The sequence below is a fragment of the Myodes glareolus genome, chromosome 24, assembly GCF_982192425.1.
Source record: "Myodes glareolus chromosome 24, mMyoGla1.1, whole genome shotgun sequence".
Lineage (NCBI taxonomy): Eukaryota > Metazoa > Chordata > Mammalia > Rodentia > Cricetidae > Myodes > Myodes glareolus.
In genome coordinates, this window is record NC_142049.1 from 53,129,607 (window position 1) to 53,156,808 (window position 27,202).

The window sequence follows — 27,202 nt, forward strand, 5'->3', positions numbered from 1 at the left end:
AAATTATAGAGACATGCCATGTGAATGAATATTTCTACCATCTTTTTATTTCCATTAGTGTATTCAAAGGCTAGTATAATTTATTTTATATGTGGCTTGTATCTGAGTGATTTAAAATAAATTGAGATAGTGCCTAAGATCAGAAGATAATAGCCTATCAAAACTGCTCTCTCTAGAAACTCTTAGTTTGCTGAAGAATTTAGGGAGCAATACCCATTTGCGACTTGCATCTCCCCAAATTTTTCATACAATTTCCCTTGAATAATTTTTATATTTCCCTTAAACAAGATCACTATCATTTATCAAAGAGCCATCTGCTCTTGCTTTAGAAAGATATATTGTGCAAAATGTTAAGTGGCAAGATTACTTCATAAACAGAGGCCATATGCACACATGAAAATTGTTGAGAATACCTTGTGGTGAGAGAGAGGCCTTAACAACATGATCTATGTCCTCATTTTGTTACTGAGTGGATGCCTTGGGTTGCTGTCACAGACCTTGCTTTTAACTCTTAAACAAGCTGATAGTGACTTTTGTTGTGTTGATTCTTGATCTTACAATATTCTTTAAGCATCTCTACAAAATGTTGCATGACTTGTCTATGCTGCTGAAATTTTCTCAACTATTAAATATCATTAGGCTACAAGAGTAAGAATGCCCATCTGTAGAGTTCCTTCTATATGTGACTTACCTGAAACACTCTGTCTAATCCTCAAGATTCTACAGTGCTAGCATTAAGCCTCCACAAGGGACTGAGCAATTTATGCAGGGTACACAGTTTCTATAGCTTGGAGCAGTAGTTAGAGAACAGTTGACCACATACCATGGCATGTTGTATGCCACAGCTATCCTCTAGTGTGAAGTTACAAATTCATCCACGTGTGCAAATGCTTTTTTATCACCAAGTTTATCCTTGCATATCTAAATCCTACACAGTGCTCACACAACCTTCGTCTTTGAAATCTATAAATTGTGTTCTCCAACCTCATATGAATCATAATAACAGTTAACATGTCTTGATTTACCTTTAATTATTAAAATGTTTATACTGGGATCTCATTTTAGAATGCTTTTCTTAGAACAGTAACTGCAAAATTGTGCATTTTATCTATTTAAGAGGTTCCAATAGCTTTACAAATGTTTTGTCAATTAATGGTCAGCTCATGTCTTCATCATTCAATCTATGTCTCAAGTAGACTATAGGTAGTTAAATAGGTGATCATTAGAACAGGTGATCCATTCAGTATCACAACCCACAGCAAGAAGAAAAAGAAGATAAAAGATTTACTAGTTTTCAGTTCTTTCCTAAGATCTCCATGTAATTGGAGATTAGAAACAGAATTTTATCCTTATGTTAAAGATTTCAATTGCAAAGTCAGATCCTCTGATTTAGTAATGATGGGAAATATGTCTCATATTTCATACCTGATAACTCTTCAGTTATTTTTATTGTATTATTTGATCTCCAGGTAGCCCAGCAGTATAACTGTTCTCACCATTCAAGTGAAAAGAAGCAGAATAATATCAGTGAAATGATGTATTGTATCTCTTTCAATTCTAAAAGCAAATAAAAGTTAATGCATTAGAAAATAATTTCCCTATATTATAAAAGAAGTAATTGATACAATATATATAGCACATGCACATACACACACACACACAATTATTATCAAGATGATGAGTGTGTTAGAATGGTTTCCTTAGAGATAGGGTGAGGCAAGATACTGGTATAGATTTATTGGGATGAACTCACAAGGAATAATCAAAGGGAAGAGGAAAGGAGGGCAGATTGGAAAGGGGCCAGGGAAGGAATTGACCTATAGCATACTTGGAGCTAAGTCTTCAGCGGGTGAATTGGGAAGTTTGTTTTGCAAGTGTTGTCTTGTAGAATCCTCCCCACTTGAGGAAGGAAACAAAGCCTTTGTGTCCACTCAGGAAACTGTCTCTGAGCAATGGATGTGCTTTGGAACAGGGAGTAACTGGGTACAGAAGCTTTCTGACCACAAAACAGTTCTCTTTGGAAGGATGACTCATGGGCAACTGATATTTTCAGCAGAGAGGGAGGAAATGCAGATCTTGACCAGGAATTATGAACAAAGCTTCTAAACACTCCTTAAAATTATTAAGGTAGTAGTCATGCATTGTATCCGATAGCTCCTTGTGGACTCTGTCTTCATTAATGCATACCCCATAACCTTAAGACATGAATCATGTCCTTGTCTTCAGTTCTAGTTGAAGATAAGAACATTTACTCAAGACTATACAAGTTCATTGATATGAACTAAATCATCATTATGGCCTAACCCCTATAATTAAATATATTTCTCTGAAATTCCTCAAGAATATCCACATCTCAGAGGTGAGCAGGTTCGATTAAATTGAGTGAGACAACAAATGTATTAAATGATGTCTGACAAATAGAATTGAGCCATCAAGGGATATTTCATTTTTGTATCTGTTTACCTCCCAGGAGTTGGCTTTCATTACAGCTTCCACACGCAAAACATGAAGAATGTCAATCAACATTACAAAGAGCAAACGGTATTTTTAAGCACAATGATGGTCACTTGCTTAGACTAGGAGAAGCCCTGCATTCCTTCCTCAACAATGCAAATACATTAGTAAACTTACTTGCCACATAAACAACTTTGAACATGTTTCTGGTTGCCTGACACTCCAGAATATTTTCACAACTGAGGAGCGGGGTAAATCAGAAAGGGAACTCATAAGTAGAAACTAACATCTTTCCCTCTTCCTCCTCTTATAGAAAACCCAATGTTGATGCTATCCATCCTCTTTTCTCCATCAGCTTCAATGTGACCTTGAGAACAGTAACCCCTTTGCCTCTTTAAAAGATTTTGATATGTGTAGTTAAAGTAGGCAATATTCTTTAAACAGAAATTGAAACTGAAGATAGAAGGGTACTAATTAAGGAACTTTAGTGTTGTCTGTGTGTAAAACTCAACCTACATTAAAACTAACAAAGAGAAAAAAATACCAGGAGCTTCTTGCTTCTATCTTTGAGTGAAGAAGCTGTCTTAACAGTCCCTGTGTTCTTCATCAGAAAAACCATCCACCATTACTAAGTAGGATTCATCCCAGAGATACAGAGAGGGTTCGACATACAAATATCTGTCAACGGGATCCCTATATAAACAAGTTGAAGAAAACAAACTACTTGATCAACTCATTAGATGCTGAAAAAGCCTTATACAAAATACAACATCCCTTCATGATAAAGGTCATGGAGAGAGTAGGGATGCAAGAAACGTACATAGACATAATAAAGGCAATATTCTGCAAGCAAGCAGTCAACATCAAACTAAATGGAGAAAAACTCAAAGCTATACCACTAAAATTAGTAATGAGACAAGGTTGTCCACTCTCTCCACATCTATTCAGTATGAGTACTTGTGGTTCTAGCTAGAACAATAAGACAACAAAAGGAGATCAAGGGGATATGAATCAAAAAAGAAGAAGTCAAACTCTCACGATTTGCTGATAATATGATAGTTTGCATAAATGAGACCAAAAATTCTACAAAAGAACTACAACTCATAAATACTTTCACTAATGTAGCAGGATACAAGATTAACTCAAAAGAATCAATTAGTCTTCTTTTAAACAGATGAAAAATGGGCTGAGATAGAAATCAGAGAAACATCACCCATCACCATAACCACAAATAACATAAATATCTTGGAGTAACTCTAACCAAACAAATAGAAGACCAGTATGACAAGAACTTTAAATTTTTGAAGAAAGAAATTGAAGAAGACACTAGAGAGTGGAAAGATCTCCCATGCTCTTGGATAGGTAGAATTAACATAGTAAAAATAGCAATCTTACCAAAAGCAATCTGTAGATTCAATGCAATGCCCATCAAAATCCCAGCAAAATTCTTCACAGACATTGAAAGAACAATATTTAACTTCATATAGAAAGAACAAAACCCAGAATACCCAAAGCAATCCTGTACAATAAAGGAGCTTGTGGAGGCATCACAATTCCTGACTTCAAACACTTACTACAGAACTGCAGTATTGAAAACAGCCTGATACTAGCACAGAAACAGACAGGAGGACCAATGGTACTGAGTTGAAGACCTGGATACCAGTCCACACACCTACAAACACCTGATTTTTTGACAAAGAAGCAAAAATATATAGAAAAAAGAAAGCTTTTTTAAAGAAATGGTGCTGACATAGCTGGATATCAACATGTAGAAGAATGAAAATAAATCCACATCTATCACCATGCACAAAACTCAAGTCCAAATGGATCAAAGACCTCAACATAAAACCAACCACACTGAACCACATAGAAGAGAAAGTAGAAAGTATGGTTGAATGCATCGACACAGGAGACTACTTCCCAAATATAACTCCAGTAATATACACATTGAGAGAAATAATTAATAAAGGGAACCTCCTGAAACTGAGAAGCCTCTGTAAAGCAAAGGACATGGTCAACAAGACAAAACAACAGCCTATAGAGTAGAAAAAGATATTTGCCAACCCCATATCGGACAGAGGGGTGGTCTCCAAAATATGCAAAGAACTCAAGAAATTGGTCATCAAAAGAACAAATAATTCAATAAAAAGTGGGGTACAGACCTAAGCAAAGAACTTTCAACAGATGAATCTACAATGACTGAAAGGCACTTAAGGAAATGCTCAACAACCTTTACCATCAGAAAAAAGTAAATCAAAGCAATTCTGAGATTCCATCTTATACTTGTCAGAATGGCCAAAATCAAAAACACTGCTGACAACTTATGTTGAAGAGGATGTAGAGTAAAGGGAACACTTCTGCATTGCTCGTGGGAGTGCAAACTGGTACAGCCACTTTGAAAATTAGTACTGTGATTTATCAGAAAATTAGGAAACAACTTACCTGGAGGCCCAGAAATATCAATTTTTGGTATATACTCAAAGGATATTTATCATGTCATAAGGACATATGCTCGACTATGTTCATAGCAGCATTGTTTGTCATAGCCAGAACTGGAAACCACCTAAATGCCCCTCGACCAAAGAATGGATAATGAAGATGTGGTACATTTACACAACAGAGTACTGCATAGTGAAAAAATATTAATGACATCATGGAATTTACAGACAAATGGATGGAACTAGAAAATATCATACTGAGTGAGGTAACCCAGACCCAGAAAGACAAATATAATATGTACTCACTCATAAGTGGCTTTTAGACATAAAGCTAAGAAAAATTACCCTATATTTCACAACCCCAGAGAACATATACAACCAAGAGGGCCCTAAAAGAGGCATACATGGATCTAATCTACACGGAAAGTAGAAAAAGACAAGATCTCTTGAGTAAATTGGGAGCATGGGGATCATGAAAGAGGGAAGAAGGGGAGGAAGGAGGAAGGGAGGGGAGCAGAGGAAAATATATAGCTCAATAAAAACAATTTTAAAAAAGAAAAAAAAATCCCTGTGCTCTTTACATTGCGTAAAAGATGCTTATGTAGCCATTTCTCAATTAGAGTAGACAGGAGTCTGACAGGGCATTTAGAATTCTCCACTTTCATGCATCATTCTCTACCAAATATCCCAGATAGCTTACTGGTGTCCAGGGTAACCTTAGATGTCACCTACATCCCTGTAGTTGGGTTTTATGTCTACCATAACAGTGCTGCTTGTTTTTATTTGCTGCATACTTAGAGAACTCCAGAGTCCAGGAAGAACAGGTTTTATTGCCCAATTACATTTTTATGCAATTGTAACCAAAAACTTGTGCAATCAGTTTCTTTCATAGAGATATATTCTCCATTTGAATCTGATTGATTTTTGCAGTGAATGGCTGAGATCCCAGCATAAATCTGTAGAGTTGTTTAGTGGGCAGTCTTATTTCCAGAGACATCTTGTAAGTACAGCATAGTGGATGTGAGCTGGAGCTATATTATTAAATGGAAAGGACAGAGGCTTGAACTGAATAGAGACTTAAATGTTACTTAGATTTAACAGTTTCTTTCACATTTGGATGCTGAAATGCTAAAGTACAATAAAGGAGTATATGCCTTGGATAATTTCAATGAGGTGATTTTTAAAAACAAGAGAAATCTAGCATTTATAGCTTCAAAAAAATAAGAAAATGTGAATAAAAGCTTAGGGAAACTGTATGAGAAATAGACTTTTAGGGTGACTGAATGTGACTATCAACAAAATCTTCCACCAAAGAAACATCGCATTTTGTAGCTTCAGGGGAAAACAGGATAAAATAGGCAAAGCATGTCACTTTGGAATGACACAAAACCCATACAAAGCAGGGGAAGTGGAAGTTCAAATATGGTCTGGAAGGTCAGATACCCTGGAGGATTATCTGGGATGGGCTTGAGTGTTGACTTCATGTTCAGTTTCTTAGTATCCACAGTAGGCCATGCTTAAGCTGATTTTGTGACCAACATATATAACACAGGGTAGTCAGCCAGCCTTGAGGGACACGCTTGCTTTTAAGCAACAGTATGAACTCATCCATCTTCTTGACACAAATTAGTGGAGCAGTAGTGTTTCTCCAAGGGGGAAATTCAGTATTTGCTTACACTCCTAGCTCATAGAGTCAGTCAAGAAGCAAAGAGTAGACGCCTACTGAGAGTGAACACGAACCCAGACATTACGCAGGGACCTAGATACACGAGGCTTGACTCCATATTGACCCTTCCGCAGGTATGAAATACTGAGTATTACAAAATAGTCCAGTCATGCCTGATCCACAAAATGCATCCAAGCAGCAAATTGTTTGGTCGCCATGATCATTAAGTTGTTGCCCTTAGATATATTTGGATATGAAATGTTGGCTTTGGTTTTGCAGGATGTGAAGGGTGTATGTGACTGTTGGAAAAGATATCAGCTTGTCGATGTGAAGACGATAATTGCAAATTTCTCTTTTCCTCTTTGGAAGCAATGACCGTGTGAAAGTTTTAACTTCTGAGCCTAAATGGCAGGGGGATAAAAGCAAAGCAAAGACTGGCAAACGGAAAACGGGAATACTTATGGATATGCATAATGAGCATCTAATTCTACTCAGCAGTGTTCCTACTCTATGGCATATTAATTCTTGGATCTGTTCTTCAGGAGTTCCAGAAGGCTACACTGTGATAACACAGAAATGGGTGGAGACTGGGAAATACTATATGAATATCTTTCACTGAAAAATTTGGGAAAGCTACTTAAGTTAAAAAAGACCTGTGAGAAGTCCTGGTCAACCTAAATACAGCAGGAAGGGCCTTGGTCCTGTCTCAAAGTGATGTGTCAGACTTTGTTTACCCTCTCTGTGAATGGATGGGGGTGGGGTGGAGGAAAGGTGGTGGGAGGAAGAGGAGGGCAGGGAGTGGGATAGATATTTAAAATGAGAAAAGATTGTTTTAAAAAATTAATTAATTAATTTAATAAAAATCACCTATAAATACTGATAGCTTACAACTTGTTATAGTTCCAGTATTTGAGATATGATAAGTCTGAATAACATTAAGCTACAAACCTACAGAAATAAGCATAGATTATTGTTGGTGGAAGCCGCTTGTTGGTTCCTGGTCATTTAGCCCTGAAATAATCACACAAAAACTATATTAATTAAATCACTATTTGTTCCATTAGTTCTAGCTTCTTATTGGCTAACTCTTACATCTGAGTTTAACCTATTTCTATTAATATGTGTATGGCCCCGTGGCTGTGGCTTACAGGCTAAAGTTCTGGCATCTATCTCAGGCTGGGCTACATGGCATCTGTCTGATTCTACCCTTCTTCCTCCCAGCATTCAGCTTAGTTTTCCCCACCTAGCTAAGTTCTGCCCTGCTATAGGTCCAAAGCAGTTTCTTTATTCATTAATGATAATCACAGCAGACAAGGGGACTCCCACATCAGATTATAATTGTTTATTATTTTTAAGTGATGCTAAATTTTCAGTCAAGTGGACAGATTGAATAAAACAAAGTAATTTGCTTCTGGAAAAGGACAGTGGTGCAGAAAAATAGGAGAAAATGGAGATTAACCCCACTCAGAAGCAGACCATTGCAGGGGAGCTCCCTTCAGTCAGCCGGTGACTAACACTGCAGTAGACATGAGGGCAAACCCAGGCGCAGACTCCAGCTCTTGACTGCTGTGTAATTCGGGGCAAACAATTGGAATTCCTGAGCTAAGATTCCATATGTATCCACCGGAGATAAAATTCCCTGCTCCAAAATGTTATGGCAGATATTAAATGCATTGTTTTTTTAAAACATCACTCAGCAAATATTAAAATGTTATGTAGCATTTAGGACTTCTTACCCAAGAGCACATGTACTGGAAAGAGGTTAATATACAGATCACCAAAGTTTTTTTTTGTGCTTCTAAAATGCCCAAAGTAGGATTGAAGTGTAAAAAAGAGTTAAATTAAATAGTACAAGCTAAAACCCAGAAGTTTTAAGCACACATAGAGTCATGCTACTATCTACTAACTATTGAAACCTGAAAAATTAGTATATGTGTGTCCCAGTCTTAAGTATTCCAGGCTGGCATTACTCTCTTTCTGTGTATGTATGTATGTATGCATGCATGCATGTATGTATGTATCTCTCTCTCTCTCTCTTTCTCTCTCTCTCTCTCTCTGTGTGTGTGTGTGTGTGAGAGAGCGAGAGAGAGGATCATGCTATTATGCCCTAATTATTGAGACCTGAAAAATTACTGTAAATGAGTCCTAGTCTCAAGTAGTCCAGGCTGGCATCTCTCTCTCTCTCTCATGTATGTGTGTGTATGTATACATAGCATATAACACATATATGCATACACAGAGAGAAAGATAGACACAGATATAGATATAATCTGAAAATTGTTTCAAACTTCCAATCCCCCTGTTCCACCTTCCAGGTGCTGGGACTGCAGTTCCGTGCACCATAGCTGGCACAGTGCTAGGACCTGAGCCACAGCTCCCCTAAGTGCTCTAACAACTAGCTACAAACACAGTCTTTTCACCTTGGACAGTGATTTAAAGGCCCTAATGCATATTCTTAGTATGTTTTGGAAAACAACATGGAGTATAATTTAACATTTTTGATTTTTTAATATTCATTTTAAGAGGTTTTTCCAAAAATAAAATAAACTTTATGTTTTGAAATATTTACAACCTTTAAATAGTATTTTAAAATTAATTCTCTGGTGATTTCATATCAGATGTTTTGAACATATTCACTCACCCAACCCCTACCATGTCTTCCCTCTCTATCTTCAACGCCCTCTGTTGTTCTCTACCTGTGGGTCACGGGTCACCTAAGACCGTCAGAAAACACAGACATTTACATTATGATTCATAACAGTAGCAAAATTGCAGGTATGAAGTAGCAACACAGATCACTGTATGATTGGGGTCACAACAACGTGAGGAACTGTATTAAAAGTGACAGCATTGGTAAGGTTCAGACACTAAACTTTTTCGTTTTCTGACCTCCAATCCCCATCAAGTCAAATTTGTATTGTTAAACTGCTGTTGGAAAAGGGGCCTTGAAGTCAAAACACACTATTAAACAAATAAAGATTTTCCTCTTAGAGAGTGTCTGGATTCTGGGCCTACGTCCTCCCCTCCATGATGGAATTACTGCAAATTCATCTGTTCATTCACTCTGTTGTGTTCAGAAAACACTGTTCTCTGACATCCATCTTGTGCCTCTGGCTCTTTTTACTTCTTCCTTGATAATTTCCGAGTCATGGGGGTAAAGTTCCGATATCTATTTCCCATTTTGGGTTGCGAGTCCAAAGTCTTTCTTTCCTTGAATGCGAACCAGCAGAGGGTCTCTGTGTTAATGGCCACCTGTGGCCATTGACTTGCCCTTCTGTGAGCTTTTCTAAAGTGTCCTAGTGAGGGTTACTATTATTATGATGAAACACCAGGGCCAAAGAAAAGCTGGGGAGGAAAGGGTTTGTTTGGTTTACAATCTTTAGTGAAGAAAGGGCAGGATCGCAAACAGGGCAAAGATGGGGGAGGCAGGAGCTGATGCCTTCTTCAGCGTGCTCTCTTTACAGACCTCTAGCCCCGGTGTGTACACACCCACAATGTGATGGGCTCTTCCCTATCAATCACTATTTAATAAAATCTACCACAGGCTTGTCTGCTTATAGCCAGATTTTATGGAAGCATTTTTTCATTGAGGTTCCATCCTCTCAGATGACTACAGTTTGTGTTAAATTGGTATGAAAGCAGCTAGCAAATGAAGGAGCTCTTGCTCCCAAGTGGCAGAATGCTTGCCACAGGTTCTCATCTTTTAATTTTAAAATGTTGCGAGCTACTTTTGATGAATGCACAATCTTATGGAAAAAGTACTCAAGCATTCATCTTTCACGGTTTTAAAATGTTGTTTTCTTTTATCTTTTTCTGTTTTTTTTTAATTAAAAACAAAACAAAAAAACTATCTTTTTTTAAATTTTACATATCAATCCCAGTTCCCTTTTCCTCCCTTCCTAGTGTTTCCTCCACCTTCCTCTCTCCACCTCACCCCCCATCCACTCCTCAGAGGGAGTAAGGCACATTGCTTTGGGGAATGTCCAAGGCTGAGCAAGGTATGCATCCAAAGAGAATGGGTTCACAAAAAGTCAGAACAAGTAGTAGGGATAAATCCTGGTCCCAGTGCCAGTGGCTCTGCAGTCTGCCCCAGCCATGCAACTGTCACCCACATTGAGGGTAGTTTGGGCCTATGTTGGTTCCTTCCCTGCCAAGCCAGAGTTGGTGAGCTCCCATTAGCTCAGGTAAGTTGTAAGCTGTTGTTGTTTTTTTTAGATAACAATATAAAGATATCATTTCCCATTCCTTTTCCTCCCTCCAACACACCCAATACATATTCTTGCTCGGTTTCAAATTTATGAAGTCATTTTCATTAACAGTTGTTATATACATATATGTATATACACATCTATATTACAAATTGTCTACTTTAACTTCTAGAACAATTCTACATCACAAAATACTGTTCTGTTGTCATTAATTTTGCCACTCAAGTTTTCATCCAAAACTTTTGACTTCATATTTTAAAAAAAAGTCTTATCCACAGCCTTAGCTGTATGAGCACCTTTCATTTTAACTGACAGTGTGTGTTAAAGTTCATCTACTTTAGTGATACAGCTTTGTTTATTTCTACCATTTAATTATTTACTCCTCAGTTCTTTCACAGATTCTATTTTCCCTCTTTTTCTTTTACCATCTAATTTGCATTAATGTTTCTACTTCTGTTTCTGTTTTGTATTAATTTCTGTCTGGAATAATTTTTGCAAGGATTTCACTTTGATTTTTTATTTATTCTGGTGATGACCTCACATGTTAACAGTTTCACACTCTCTCTAGAGATGATGTCTTACAGCCATGAGTATAATTCGTTGACCCATTTCTGCCCTACTGCTGTTATACACTTGTAGTGCATATTCAAATCCTACGATGCAACATGTCTACTTTGCCTCTTTGAAAAATGAAATATATGTATGCACGCATATATATAATCTCTGAAACTATTCACCCTAATCCACAAAATACTGTTTTTGAAATATATTGTGCCTTCCAGCCTGATCTATCTATCTTAACACTGATAATTTTGCTGGAAATCAATTCCTTGGGGCTTTACGTATTAGGGGATGTGTTTTCCTCATTTTTGAAATATGCTTTTGTTCATCAAAACTTTCTGAAGAAACAGCCTTTCAGTCATTTACAAATGCTTTCTATCACCCTGATACATATTTTGTTATTGTCAACCTCCTAGGTATGATTGTGGAGGTGCTCATCTTTTCAGGTCTGTAGCTACCATTTATTTTCCATCATTTTTGAAGATTGATTATGATATTTCTAGCAGTGGTTCTATAAAGAATAAACTTACCCAAGTTTGGTAAAACTTCAATATGAAGTTTTTTTTTATTTTGATTTTTTAAAATATACTGATAATTTACTCAAAGTTTCTCAAATAATTTCTGTATTATAGTAATTTTACTGGACAGTGGTGGTGCATGCCTTTAAAACAAGCACTCAGAGGCAGAAGTAGGTGGAACTCTGTGAGTTCAAGGTCAGCCTGGTCTACAGAGCAGAGTGAGTGCCAGGGCAGGTTTCAAAGCTACACAGAGAAACCATATCTCAAAAAGCCAAAAATTCCCCCGTTCTTCCAGAACTCCAAATGTGTATTTATCAGACAATTTCACATTTCCTCAATTCAGTCTACACATTTGAACATTTCCCCTATATCTGAATAAGGCTTTATGTATATTTGCCCAGATCCCTCATCATTCTTCACTATTAACGTACACTGTGATCTTCACCTGTTATCTCTTCTGGTTCTAAAGTTTGTATGTTTTGTCGCAGTAGTGTTACCTGCACTGTCTTCTTACTCTGCTCATTCCAAGTCTAGGGCTTTGGATTTTGTTCACTGTTATTCTCTTTGTCCTTAGGAGTTCATCCCATTCCCTCCACATCTCCCACAGTTCACTGCATGTTTGACACTGACTGGACAAACATAGGCATTCTGCACCCTGACAGCTTTCTCCAGGGAAGGTTGAATTTCTTCTGTAGATGGGTCTCTTTGTTACTGTCAGCCATCTCTCTCTCTTTTTTTTCTTTATACATCGTTTCTATGACTCTTCAGGCAGCTATTTCCTTAGCTCCATGAAAGCTCCTTTACAATAGGAATACTTTTTGTTCTAAAACAGTCTTTCATGTGTTTTATCTCAACACTTAACATGTTCACACCAGTACTTAGACGTCTCTATGGTTGGGGGAGAATTTCAGTCCAGCTCCTGGCGTTGTGCAAACTCTGCTAGTCTGATTCTGTCTCAGACTTGCTGCAGCTGCTGGCTAGCCTAGCGAAGCCTGCAGGGCCCAGTCCTCTGCTCACACAGTATGTCCATTGGCCAAAGACCAACAGTGAGTTCCAGGCAGGCTTTTAGTTACTTTCTGTGAAGTTCGTTCTCTGTAGTCATCTTGCCCCCTACTGTGTGCACTCCACAGATCCTGATCTGACTTTCGGTTTCTTGGTGAGAGATGCTGTTTTCCTGTTCCCTTCCCAAGCCCTGGCGGCTATAAAGCTCCACTAGGAGTTGGGGAAGAATGGCTTTTCTGTGAGATCATTATTCTGGTTTCCTAGAAATCACAAATTGCCACCTCCGATTTCTTTTCGAATTTTTCATTTTATCCATAAGTTGAGAAAAATCTGTTATTAATTATTCCTTCATGCCTAGAAGCATAAATATTATCATTAATTTTCATTCAAATTAAATAAGAGGCTGTCTTTGACAAATCCCGTGACCAGTGTCAGGTACGGCTAACAAGCAGGGCTAAGCTTTAAGAGATTTTTTGTTTGCTTATTTTTGTTTTGTTTTATTTTGTGGTTTTTGTTTGTTTGGTTTGGTTTGGTTTGGTTCGTTTTGGTTTTGTTTGGCTTCACAAGACAGGGTTTCTTTGTGTAATTGTCCTGGCTGTCCTGGAACTCACTTTATGGAGAACACTGACCTCAAACTCATAGACATCTACCTGTCTCTGCTTCCTGAGTGCTGAGATTAAAGTTGTGTGCCACCACCACACGGCTGGTGTGTGTTCATGTGTATGTGTGTGTGTGTGTGTTTTATTCATCACATAATGAAAACAGGGAGAATTGTGACTTTAATCATTAAGATAAAAAATAGATGTGTAAGAAAGAAAACAGAACTATTCTTATGAAACAAGAGACATTGTTGAGTCATAAATGTAGGCATAATTTAATTATTCAAAAAATGGATAGAACAAATTTCTTAATCAAAATGTTTTTAAAAAATGTTACAGTACTCAAAATTAACTACTAAAGAACTCAAAAAAATGTCTTGTAGCAAAAGAATATTCATGTAGTAAGGCATTTCTATGTTTATCAAAAGATTTCCCAAAGTTCTCATTGGGAGTAATGTGCCCTGAAAGATTCTCTGTGAGAATTTTGACCAAAAGCAGATTTAAATTTATAGTGCAAGCCTTGCATTTGGGCAAAGGCTTGCCAATATTCTAAACATAACATCAAGAATTTGAAACAGATATATGGCCCATCATTGTAAATTTAACACTCTGGAGGCTGAAACAGAAGGCTTGCCAGGGACTGGAGTTTAGGTTGGTCCACATATTAAGATTCCATCTCTAGGTGCCACCATTTAAAAACTAGTTAAAGGCATAATTTTGTTTGTGTATGCTTTCAAGTGCATAGACTTCATCACAGAAAACTTTCCCGTGGTGCTGCCAGCAAAGCAAGGATGTAGGGGCCCAGGCACGGGTTGGCAGAGGTCTCCTTGCACAGCACTGTCACTCAAGAGCTCCTGCATCATTCATGAGAACTGCGAAGACTAAAGAGGATGAGACTCATCATCTGAAGACACTGCATTTGGCAGTCTTAAAAAGTATCTATTTTATTCATATGTGTAATTTTTTTGGTTTTGCATAGAAATAGCAGCAGTTTGTTGGAATTCCATGTTCCCTCATGCTTTCAGGACAATTTGGACATCTTTTTTCCAAATAGATATTTCATCTCATTTGACACTTTCTTGTCAGTCTTAATTAGAAGTGATAAAAAAGTGAGGCCAAAACCAGGAAACAAGTTTTCAGGAAAGCAGAGAAATAAATTATTTTTTTTTAGCTCTTCTTGCCCAGATTTACATATTCAACTATAGAAAAATAATAATTGGCTTATAGAAACGTACCAAATTATAGGTTTCTATAATGCCATCACCTTTCTTAATGCTTGGAACAATTAAGAAATTTTTTATGTCTATTTTTAACATGTTGTTGTTTGGTGAGGAACAGGAAAATGTTGTGTAAATACAATATGAAGCCAAAATAGTATATGATATGGAACTTGGAGGGACATGTCATCAGTCAGAGGGTTGGGGCAGATTCTAGAGAAAAACTGTGGTCTTGATGGGACATGATTGTGTTGGCTCTTAGGTGACTGTCTTTGCTCCTTGGGTATGGACAGGAGGGGGAGGAAAGAGGGGAAATAGACAGAGACAGAGAAATGAAAACGGATTATCAGGAAAACTTCTACAGATCTATCAGGGGAAACATTCTTTAAAATGAAACAATATAGAACCAAAAATGAAGAGAAAAATTACATACACGGAGTCCAATATTTGTGGACAGGGTCTGAGAGACCTCATAACTACTCAGATTTATTCAGTTGACTGAGCTTTGGCAATAGTAATACACTTGAGCAAATCCTCTTCAAAGCCAGCGGCTTATTTGTGAAACTAGAAATGGAGAAGCCCAGGGCAGAGCTGTACTGACAGATGAGTGGCATGAGTTAATATCTATAACCTGCACAATTGGGTAATCAATTACACGAGAGACAGGGGCCAAAGGAAGGCTCGAATCTCAGGTTTAGAACTTGGGATACTGAGCTAAAAAATATTAGAAAATATTAAGTGACAAAGAAAGAGTCATAAAAGGTTTTCGTGTGATTGAATTTGTCTCACAGGATGCCAGGAAATAGGTTTATGAGTCAGTGAAGAACTCCGTGATGAAGATAAAGTTCAGATCCATAGCCATCCTGTGCAGAATAAAATCCATAAAAAGTGGCAAGTTCAACTCAGGAGTAAAACCATAGAATTTAAACCAGGAGGTCAAAACTGAAATGTTAGAGGTTATAGTAGTTTACGATATGGCAGCATGACATCCAATCCATTCAAAATGTAAGGAAAATAAAGTCGTGAGGGAGAAGAAATAACACAACAATGAAACTGGAACCAGAGTAACCCTTTCAACAAGTGAATGTTGGATCACTGATGGCCATGAATGAACTCGGCCACTCCCATAAACCTATAAAAGTTGACGCTAAATGGAGTAGGGGTAAATTACACAGAGTGGAATGAAACCCAGGCCTCACACAAGCCAGATCAGCACTCTACAACTGAGCTTCACTTTTAACCCTTTGTAGTTTGTTAGAGACAAAGTCCTGCTAAATCTCCCACGTTGGTCTCAAACTTATTATCCCCCACCTCAGTCTCTTGATCTGCAATTAAAGACCCAGGACACCACCCCTAGATGAGCCTTCTTTCAGAACTGAAAACATCATAATACTCACAGAGACCTACTTGCCTCTGCCTTTCTAGTGCTGGTATTAAAGGCCTGTGCCACCACCACCTGGCTGAATGTAGCTACTTAAACCACTAATCCTTCAAGAGTTTCCTAAGTCTCATTCAGAATCACCTTCAGCCAAGTGTTCCTAGATGCTTTAATGCCCTTTAAAGGACTTTTAAAGGTGTCCAATAAAGCATACCACAGGACTTGGAAAACCAGCCCAATGTTACTTGTATAATTCACTTCCTTAGTGGATAATTTGAAATTTTCCCATTATTATTTCGTGTAATAAAATTTATGTTAGAAACTTATATTATGTTATCACAAAATATTTTCCCTAAAGAGTGTATAAACCATTGAGTGATGTCAAAACAATTTGAACAGCCACTGCTTTGTGGAAATGACTGGTGAGTCCTGTCAGGGATTGGCCACTCTTAGTCAGACGCCTGTGGAAGAGGCAAACAGTGTGGAAGAGGCAAACAGTGGGAACGATCACACTGGGCTCATGGGGTGAAGACATTAAAATATTGAATGCAAAATAGGCAGAGTGACATCCTTCAGATGAGTGTTAATTCTTGTTACACACATTTTTGTTATTGTTGCAAAGTGCTGTACCCTTGCTAACATACAACTTAGCTACCTTTAAAAATAAGCATGGCAGCATTCAAGAGACTGAGACAGGAGGATTACTGCAAATTTGAGGTTACACAGCAAAACAAAACAAAACTCCATGAGTCTTCTTTCCCACTGAAAGTTGATCTTTAAATTATCACAGGGCTATTGTTGTTGTTTTCTTTTTTCTCCTAAAATACAATTCAGGAGGGAGCTACTTTGTGTCTGACTAGAGCTATAACTATTGTAGATGTTCCTGCTGCTGAAGAATTGACTTTCATTGAAAATATTAACACTACATTTTAATAACTTGAGATTCCCACAATAAATTTCTTCAGTCAGTGCACCTTTAAGTTTAGCCTTATCAGTAAGAAAATTAGAATGAAACAGTAAATTTGAAGAAAATACAACGTATTTCCACACTTTTTTAGAGTAATAAATGTGCTATTTTATCATCAAATAGGTCTTCGATAATAAGTTTATAGCAGGTTATTCTTTGGAATTTCCTTCTTAATAGCTTGCCTGGAGAGAACACAGGTCATCAACCGAGCACTCGGGACAGCACCTGCTGCCCTCATCCTCTGAGACTTGCATGTGCCTGACTCTTTTAGTGTAGACAAACTTCAGTTGTGACATTCACGGCAGCAGCTAGGTTGTCTTAGGACGTGGGATAGATACCTAGTTCTTCGTTTAGGAAACAAAAGTCCGGTCAAGACACTGGCAATCCCTGTGTTCCTCACATTTTTGTAGGAAAATTGTAGTGTTTACTTTAGTACACTGACTCTTCAGAGGAATGCTATGTTCACTTTCTTATAACACACACACACACACACACACACACACACACAAACGCGAGCGCGCGCATGCAAGCCCTATGATGTGAAGACCTTGGACTTTCAAAGCTCTGTAGGAGAAGTCAGCCTTTCTTTTAAAACTGATTTTTCAAAATGGCAGATTGCTTTAAAGTTGTGCTGTTTCCCTTTTCTGACAAAATTCCTAAATAAAGCTTGTTAAACACTCGATGCTTAGAATACAACATTTAGAAACTTCACAAAACGCAGTGGCATCTAGAGTCCTCTGTTCCCTCCCCATACCATAGAGTTTTCTCTGTGATCTTGCTGAGGAGTTTGACCGCAGGAAAAGGATCCTCGAAGGTGCATAAACTTGGGCAGCCAGCTGCACACCCTTGAGCAGCTGACAGGCGCAGAGACCAGAAAAGAGAAAACCCGGAGGCATTAGAACCAAGAGCCTCGGACTTTGTGTTAGTCCCGGCCCCTTTCCATGATAGAGACCTCCTAACCTCATGTGGGTAAGAGCCGGCTTCTGGTCTGCACTGGCTGCTGCTACTCTCTGTCCGCAGCAGGCAAGGCATTACGCATCTAATCAGCGCAGTATTTTAAGCTTACTCTCCAGGCAACATCGCTGCAAAAGCCTTGCAAGCTGGTGAGAGACGTCTGCTCCGGACCCTGAAGAGTCTGGAGTCCTTCCCAGCGAATAGTCTCTCACTCTGCGGAGCAAGCCAGCTCAATTACTGGAGAACAAGATTGGTGCTTGCCACCGCCCTCCCCTCCTGTCTTCAATAGGAGCGGGGAAGTGGAGATCTGCTTCAGTGCGCACAGGAGTGACCAAGTGCAGCTGGCTACCGGAGCAGCGACCTGGACGCGGGTGCTTTCCTCAGTCCGCGGACACACGAGCACAGCGCTGGACCATCCCGGCAGGGCTCGCGGGTGACATCACTCCTGAAGATACCCGCTCTCTAGTCCTTGCCTTCACAAAGCCTCTATCAGTGTGTTTGTGGGTCTCTGGAGAGGGCTTCCTGGGAAGAGAGGAAGGCGAGTAGCGACCAACCAGACCAGAGGAGGCAAAAGAGTAGCGGGGAGTGAAGGAGTACCCCAGAGGGCATCGACATGAAATTCAACGCTGCACACTACCTGCTGCCCCTTCTGCCTGCACTCGTCTTCAGCACCAGGTGAGTTCAGAAACGTGAGGCCCCAAGCCAGGAGGCTTGGTCAGGGGACAGGCACCTCCCACCTAAGCAAGATGCTAGCTGAGTGCTTAAGAGTCAGAATCTTTGGAGAGAGCAGAGCTCTTCTATAGCTCCCCCAGACCCCTGGAGAAAACCTTAGGATTGCCTCCCTTCGGGTATCAAGAGCTTCCCTCCGGAGCAAATGAAGACACCCCACCCCCACGCCCGGAGCTCTGAAGTCTGGAACAGTGAATGTGCTGAAGTAGGACACCATAAAGAGGAAGTAGGGAGAGAAGGGAATGTCCCTAGGGAGTGCTTTATGTTTATGTTAAACCTCTAGTACCCGTGGAATGAATTCTAAGGTCCAGGAAGCCAGAGAAAGCAGAAGGTGCCAAGACTTGAGCAGTGGTCCCCAAACTCGTCCTTTGGCCTGGCTGAAGTCTTGAGTGGGCTTGGAGGCAGGTGACTTCCTCTGGCTGTGTTTAAAGTTAGAAGACAGTACTGAAGCAGAGGAGAACCTAGTTGGGAACAATGGAGCACTGTGCTCCATCACTGGCCGCGGATGAGAATTTCAGCCCCAGTACAGAGGACCTATTTTTAGTGGAGATTTCAAACGCACTGACAGAAGTGCTTTGTGACTGCTGCTGGGGATGTAGTCTCAAAGTTGGTGATGGTATTTGCTTTTTTTCTCCCATTAGCACAGCACAAGGGTGTCCTGTTTCAGTGCCCAGGACTGAATTTATTCTGCATGCCTTGAGCACCCTACTGGCAGCAACCCTTTCCTTTGGCCTCTGTGAAATAAAATAACACACACAGGGTGTGGGTTCTTTCCAATTTGCATGAATAGAAACACTATCTGATTGTGTAACTCACCAAAACTAAAGGAGAGACACACAACTGTACAAGGTTCTGATGGAAGGGGTGAAGCAGGCTCACACGCTCTTTAAAGTGAGATGAAGAATCCATGTGTCTGTTTCTTGTACAGGCCAGCATAACCAACCTTTCCTTTCCATGCAGAAACTGCTCCATTTAGCTCCAAAACTTGATAAATTTTGCATTTCTTGAACAGAACCAAGTGGCTTTACAAGACTGAAATCAAACTTCAGTTTTATTTCTTCTAAAGATTTGCTTGTTGTTGCAATTTATAGTATTCTTATGGTTTTCACAAAACTCCACTTTGGTTCCCATTACTTCCTTAAACAATGAGCTCTTTTGAACACTACGATAAGTGACAACAGACTGATAAAGTTAGTCTCTGGGTTCTTGTCATTGGCTCCCACCTTCTGCTTTAATAATTGCTTGAGTGTTCTTTTGAAGTTCTAAAATTTATATTTAATTTATATGCCAACATATTCATTAAACAGTTAATGGTGGAAGGGAAACTCAACTTGTCGTGGCATGCAGGACAGTAAGCATCTCTTGAGATCCCTTAATCCATTTGCTTTTTAAACTAATTGCCATTGGAGTATACAAACTCATCAGTCTCCACCCCAAGCTTGTTCTTGTTCTGTAAAGCAAGAGCCATCACTTCCCTATCTATGAAAGTTAATTTCTATAAATATCATTAAGACTGAAGGTCAACACATCTATTACAAAATATTAAGTTATTCTGATTTGAAATCAGATAGGAACAGTCTACAGTATTGGTATTTTGCAAATAATGCAAGATGGACTTGAAAAGTGAATTTCCATAATTAGTAACCATTTGCATAATTGCTCTGAGCAATTTTATTGGACTAGTTCCCCAGGTCACCTTCTAATGGTTCACATACTTGAAAATGAATGTGACACTATTAGTGTATCACTTACCAGAAGAGAATGGGCGTTAAAGGATTCTCACAGAATTCCATTCTCCTTACAGTATTCAGAAGTTCTTATTGTCACAGGGCAAGCATAAAAGTTAAATCCCAGACTGCAAACCTCTGTGCAGACAGTCACAGTAGTCAGGAAGGGCTGGGCACAGCTGGGCAACGCGGCACGGCTCAACCACGGTCAGCTGTGACAGGGTTTTCTGTTAACTTTCTTAGTGCTCTTTATATGAAGCAGTTGCATCTCACATGCTTACACTATGTTGGCTAAATCCACAGTGGGTGACAATCGCTACTTGTTGATTCTAAAGTTCCTTCTCACTTTGGGGAGTGTGGAGCTGAAACTCTAATGTGGAAGAACATTGCCCTGTCATGTGTCTCTCCCAGTAGAGTTCCTCAGAACTGCCTGCTTTGACTGCTGTAGGCCTGGTGTTCACCTCTGTCTGGAGGGAAAGAAAGACTGCTTTGAAACAGATGCTATAGTTGGAGAAGAAAGGTGTTTTACAATAGTGTTCTAGCTACCAGGGTGGCAATTTTCAGAAGATTCTGCCTTTTAAATAGGATGGATTGGTAGATGTCTGTTCTGTTTGCTCTCCCCCTTACCATTACAATTAGAGACCCCATAGACATCAAACAGACATCCCCTCACTCCATCTGCATGAACAATATCAACACTCCTTACTTCATTTGTTCTGAAAGAAACATGAATGTTCAGCTTCATTCTGACAAGCTTTTTCCTGTATTTCACAGTGAGCCCCATGGAGCTTTAAAGAAAAAAAAAGACCTTAATTTCCTGGCATATTGTCTCTGTTGTTTAGAAAGCACATAGAAATTTAAGAGTACAGTCAAGCTAATGATTTGAAAATGTAGCTAATACAGAGTTCCATTTAATGTGTGCACAAATGCATGTGGTCAAAGAACACAAATGCATGGGAAGGTTGAAGAGCTTTGGAAGAGAATGGCTGTACTGTTCAAACAGTTTCATTCTGCAGGAGGATTGAATTGCTAGTCCAAGGCATTACCTCCACTTCAGAAACAGGAAATGTGGGGACTGAAAGGATGGTGGGAGGTCAGTTCTTTGAAAGTTTCTCCTGGAAAGGATCCCTGTGTACTGGAGGAGGCTTGGGCATTAGCTGCTGAACCTCGGTTCTTTCATGCTGTGTTCATGCTCCTGATGCCTTTGGGATGTAAGCTCTCAAGTGACTTGAGGAGCAAGATGTAGCAGGGGAGGAGTGAAAGTCTATCAAATTCTGATGGTTCTCCATCAGGTACATCTTTGAGCAGATGGTTGCTATTGTCATCTCAGTAGGAGTCACCTGTGAGGTCTCCACTGGGCCCTGATCAGGAGCTGTACCCCATGCTCTGTGGGAATCTATTTCCAGCAATGTATGCTGTGAATGCCCAAGGCTCCCACATCTTCTGTTCATGCCAACCTCAGGATGAAGCTGCTGTATATGCCATAGAAAGAGAGGACACCAGCAAACTCTCTTGTACACAGACACTTTTAAAGAAATGTGTTTGGTGTAGGAAGGAGTCTCACTTTAACTACAGTGAAATGGTGTGAGGGACTATGAGTTTCCCCTCCCAAGTCCTTCTCACAGGGAATCTGATGTACAAACTTTTAAAGAATAGTATCCTTTTGCATAAATGGATCACAAAAATGCCTTTAACGGGAGTGTGTGAAAGAGACTGTATTTGCTCCTGAGGCTGCAGTTCCAGCCCTAAGAAACTGTTTCCAGTACCACTATTTAAAGTGCCAATTTTTGGAAAATCTTTGTAGATCACATTTTCTCTGTGACCAATGGCAGCGAGAGTTCAAACCTTTACGTGTTGACTGTGCTGATGTACCAAAACAAAATCTATGCAATTGAAAGGATGGACTTGACCTTCCTACTTGGAAGCAAAATGTACCTGGGATTGCTGAGCTGTGAAGTGCCATTTCCTCATCTGGGATTGGTGACATCATGTGTATAGCTGTTTCTGAGGAACTGTGAGAAGAGTTGCTAAAATCCCTTTAATAGATGGGGCTCAACTATTGAAGCTATCCTATAAGACAGGTAGTATTTAATAATATGATTTCTTCCACTGAAAGTTCATATAAACAGAAAACATAAGAACATTCATTCTTTTTGTATTTTCTGTGAAGTTTTATTTTCACAAAATAAGTTTTCTGTCTGTCAGTCACTAAGCACCTCAATCATTTCACTGATAAGGTACATTAGTTATAACTATATATCTCCTATCAAGACATGCATGCAATTATTATATATCACACAAAATTGAATAAGTAATAGCCATCATTTTATATAAAGTTCCAAGTGTGAATTTGGAGACAATAAACTATACCAATACAGAAGTTTCAGCTGTAATATTTTCTTTCCAATGACAGCAAGATGGTGTTTTATCTTCAGTCTCAACATCATAGAACATGTGGTAGCAGAAAGACTTTAAACAGTGTTTATTATTCATGTGCAGACTTTTTATGTAGCAGACAGCACTAATCATAGAACTTACTGAACAAAGTTGTAAAAACTGAACTAATTTGTGAGAAGAGTTTAGGGTATTCATGAAAGAAAGTAAGTAGCTCATGAAACTATTATCATCTGTGACAATGTTTTCATAAAATTCGTGTGTAGTGACATAGGAAAATAAGGTAAATCTGAAATGTATATCAGTTGGATGGCATCCAGTGTATGACACTCTTGTCATCTAAAACAAAGCATGGTAGGCAGAGAGAAAGGAATGGTGGCAGTGACTGTGACCTCGTATCTGGGCCCCTGTTCTCAAGAGCACTCTACTGTCAGTGTGTGGCTGGTTCTGTGTTCTCTGCTGAACATTATGAAAATTAGAGGTATTTACTTACTTTAAACACATAGAATGTGATTTAGCTCAAAAACATATATTTAGCTGGGTTTCTGTTTATGATGTAGTTGCATGTACACTGTGTAAATCATAATATCAAAACAGCCATGAGCACGAACAGTAGTGTCAGCACATAACTAAGATGCGTTGTTTTCAGTTCACAGGTAGATAGATTTCAAAATCTGTTTGACTTCATTTTCTACTTGTTCATTGCATTCATCATCCATTATTAATATTTGAAATGTATAAACATTCAGAAAAATTATAGAAATATCACATCAAGAAATAATCTATACTGTAGAAAACATTCTGAACACCACTAAGGAAAAAGAAGCCCAGTTACTCTAGGTTCTAACGACTGTCTGCAGGTTCCTACAGTGACCAGCTCTCTGAGCAGATTTAGAACAACAGTGTCCTTCTTAGTTTGCATATAAGATTACTGAACTGTGCACAGCCATGCTTAAAAATGGACTTGAAAACTTTACCTTTTTCAACCTATGAATGTCTTAAGTGAGTTATTACTGCCAATGGCATGTGTCAAGTGCGTGGATCATTGAACAGGAAGCAATGTGTGAACAAGAGAAACTAAAAAGTGGAGTTCACATTAAGCCTATGACAGAGGAAAGGAGACACAGCCACAAAACTCACATGAACTTAGTTTGATGAGAATAGGGGAAAGACACAGAGTTATCAACAGTAAATGACTCCACTCAAACACAAACTGAAGGTCACCTGAGTAATCAGTGTCTTCTCCGAATGTGCTCAAAGATGCTAGCTAATGTCCTTCAAGTAAGGATGGGGCTGCACTGCAGTTACCTCTAACTTGTCTCCTGTTGTGTTTGGGGTGTTTGGGTCTGTTTAAGTGTACTTTAAGGATTCTACTTTTGGGAATAAAGGCTCTGTTCTACTTCAAAGTTCTACATTTTAAAGACAGAAAACTGCAGCTTAGAGAGAGATTTCTCTAAGGCCACACAAGGAAAGTAATATAGTCCCCAGAACTAAGGGCTTTTCCCTATCATGTCAGTCTGCTCAAGGGCAAATCTCTTTTGTTATCAGGGAACAGGAGAACAACTGGTTATTTCAATGTCTTAGGAGGATTCTAATTTCTTTAAATATCAAGCAGTGTTGTAAGGAGGCTGCTTGTTTGTTCCCGTCTGCTCAGCCTCAAAATAATCACACAGATACTATATTATTTAAATTACTGCTTGGCCCATTCGCTCTAGCTTCTTATTGCCTAACTCTTACATGTTAATTTAACCAATTTCTATTAATCTGTGCATCGCCACGTGGCTGTGGCTAAAGTTCCGACATCTGTCTCAAGCGGGGCTACATTGCTTCTCTCTGACTCCGTCCTTCTTTCTCTCACCATTCAGTTTAGTTTTCCCCGCCTAACGAAGTTCTGCCCTATTAACAGGCCAAGGCAGTTTTATTTATTAATTAACAAACTGTAATCACAGCATACAGAGGGGAATCCCATATCAAAGCAGTATTAAAGGTCTGTCTCTGACTACACATCACCCTGATACATAGCAGTCCATCAGTAAAGGAAATTACAGCACGGAGAAGAGCCTTCTCATTCTGTGTTCTGTTAATTTTAGAAACGAGAGCCGTCTCTGAGCTGCCACAGGTCATCTTTAGATCCCGAAGAAGAGTCATTAGTTCTTTTTCACTGCTGGACACAATTGGCTCTGAGAAGATATGGCCAAAGTGGTACCTATTGACCCTTATACTATAATGTAAAGAAATATGTTTTATGACATTGAGATCTGTTTGTTGAAGCTACTTCGTACATATTGGGCACCACATGTTATTTGAAAAGGAGGGTGAAGATGTGAGCCGAGGAATCTCTAGCTTGCTTCAATTATATTTCTTTATTATAAAGGGCAAACTTATGGCATAGGAACGAGAAGCCCAACATCAGGTGTGTCATGCAGGAACCAGAGAGAGAGAGAGCTCTGGGTGGGCCGGCGGTTTTCTCTGGGTACCCAAAAGGTTATGCCATAACCTGGTCCCACCTCTTACAGGTCCTTGGCTGATAGAGGTTCCCTATCACCACAAATGTGAATCCTAGACATTTGCACAAGTACTCCTCAGGGGTTAAATCTATGGTAGTAACATCAAGATTAAGAAAAAGATGTTTAAATATATTTCAGAGCATAGCATGTAGTTACACCTTGTCCTCAGTAATTGCTAAGACAGAGGTAGCTTAGGTTAAAAATCCGGCATATTGGTTAGGACACTGCAGACAAGGAACATGCCATTTAGCAAGTTTATTAAAACTGACGATAATTAAATTTATTAATTTCAAAATTCAAGACAAATATAGTCTAATTTATGCTAGTATTCCGCTCCAGGGGAAAAAGATGGTGAAGGGCTTTCATAGAAATATGAAGTAACCCCATCTGATAGCTCCAAAAAAGAAAACATTGGACTCTGGATTCTAATCATTGTTGATAACTAAATAATTGAATGTTATGGTCACTTAGTCTCCCACCTACACCTTCTTTTCAATTGTACATTTATTTCTTAGAAAGTCAGGTAAGCACTTAATTCACTGACACACCAGGGCTTTGTAGTCCAACAAAGTAAGATGTCAGTAAAAATTAATGCAAATTTTCTTCATGAATCCTATAAGGAATGCGCCTTCCTCGGCCCAAGATGAGGGTGAGAATTCCTGAGGTCCATAATCTTAAGGCATCATCCTCGGGTCAACAAGCACTTGTTTACCAGAAGTTATTTCATTAAATGAATGATAGAAGAGAATGGTAAAGGGAACCATGATGCTTGCCCTATTACATGAAATTAAATTTTCAAATACAAAATCAGAGGCTTATAATCACAGGAATTCAGAATAACAATTAACATCTCTTTGTAAACTTTCTCTGGTCCATGGAAAGGTGATAACAGCGCCTCTCTCATAAGATTGTCAAGAGGATCAATTATGATAATGTATGCAAACAAAAATGGCCAGCTCAGAGAAACACAGTTCAACACACACCCATCATTATTATTACATGATTGAAAGGTTTTGGCAAGACTTATTTTACCAAAATGATCTTGTATTTTAGAAAGTGATCTTTAACAACACCCTTCTTACACTAGTGTACACAGCAAGTTAGAACTGATTAGAAAGATATTTTGAAATCCAAGCCTACCTCGATCTATGAAGATGTTTCTTCCTTATCAATTAAGAAAACCATTGATAATATGGTGCAGAGGCCAGCTCTTTAACATCAAAACAAGTCCCACTTGGGAAGACTAATTTAAATGTCTGGGATATTCTCAAGGTAAAAGAAATCAGGACCACATAATCGAGTTCAGGTGTAGAGCCTCCAAATTATGTTGGTTAAAATTGAAAAAAAAAAGAAGTAAAGTTACTAAAAGTATCATCTAACAATGTCTCGTCAATGGCTTTGAGGAGAGTTCATTGAACCGAGCTCATTGTTCAAGCTCTCCTGATAATGGCAGACACACAGGGATGCATCATCAGTGAGGAAAAGCATATTGTCAAGTGAGGACAAAAGCACAGTGAGGACACTGACCTGCGCCTACTCAGTAGTTCCCCAGAGTCAAGGCCCAGGCTGAGTGTTGTCAAATGGTCCAGGAAAGGCTGGGGTGTCAGAGAGGGTAGGAGTCCATCACAGGAGAGCTTTTAGAACGCTGTGTGCATGGTAAAGAGAGGTTTGAATCAAAAGGGAAGTTATAACCAGTGGTCTTTCTGCTTTAAAAATAGAGAAGTTCCTCTTCCTCATGCTCAAGATCATTCCTTGATGATCTTTACAGTATCTGAGCCTTTGGCTTTGAGTAAGAATTTGGGAAAAATCTCTGCTTTACAAAAGAAACAGGAAGAAGTGTGAAAAATTGATGTGACATCTTGGCAAAAGGCAGACATGGTTGA

The 27,202-nt window shown here is 39.0% G+C and overlaps 1 protein-coding gene across 3 annotated transcripts in view; it reads left to right on the plus strand.

Annotated features, from left to right (window-relative positions):
- Positions 1-17,861: 17,861 nt before the first annotated feature.
- LOC125399432 (leucine zipper protein 2) overlaps positions 17,862-27,202 on the plus strand; it is a 379,570-nt gene continuing 370,229 nt past the window's right edge. The window contains exon 1 of one of the 3 annotated variants that reach the window (XM_087901310.1): positions 17,862-18,637. In XM_087901310.1, the coding sequence (XP_087757436.1) occupies positions 18,576-18,637 (62 nt within the window). In that variant the 5' untranslated portion in view covers positions 17,862-18,575. The remainder of the gene's footprint in view (positions 18,638-27,202) is intronic. The other 2 variants (XM_048432858.3, XM_048432861.3) reach the window with 2 other exon arrangements.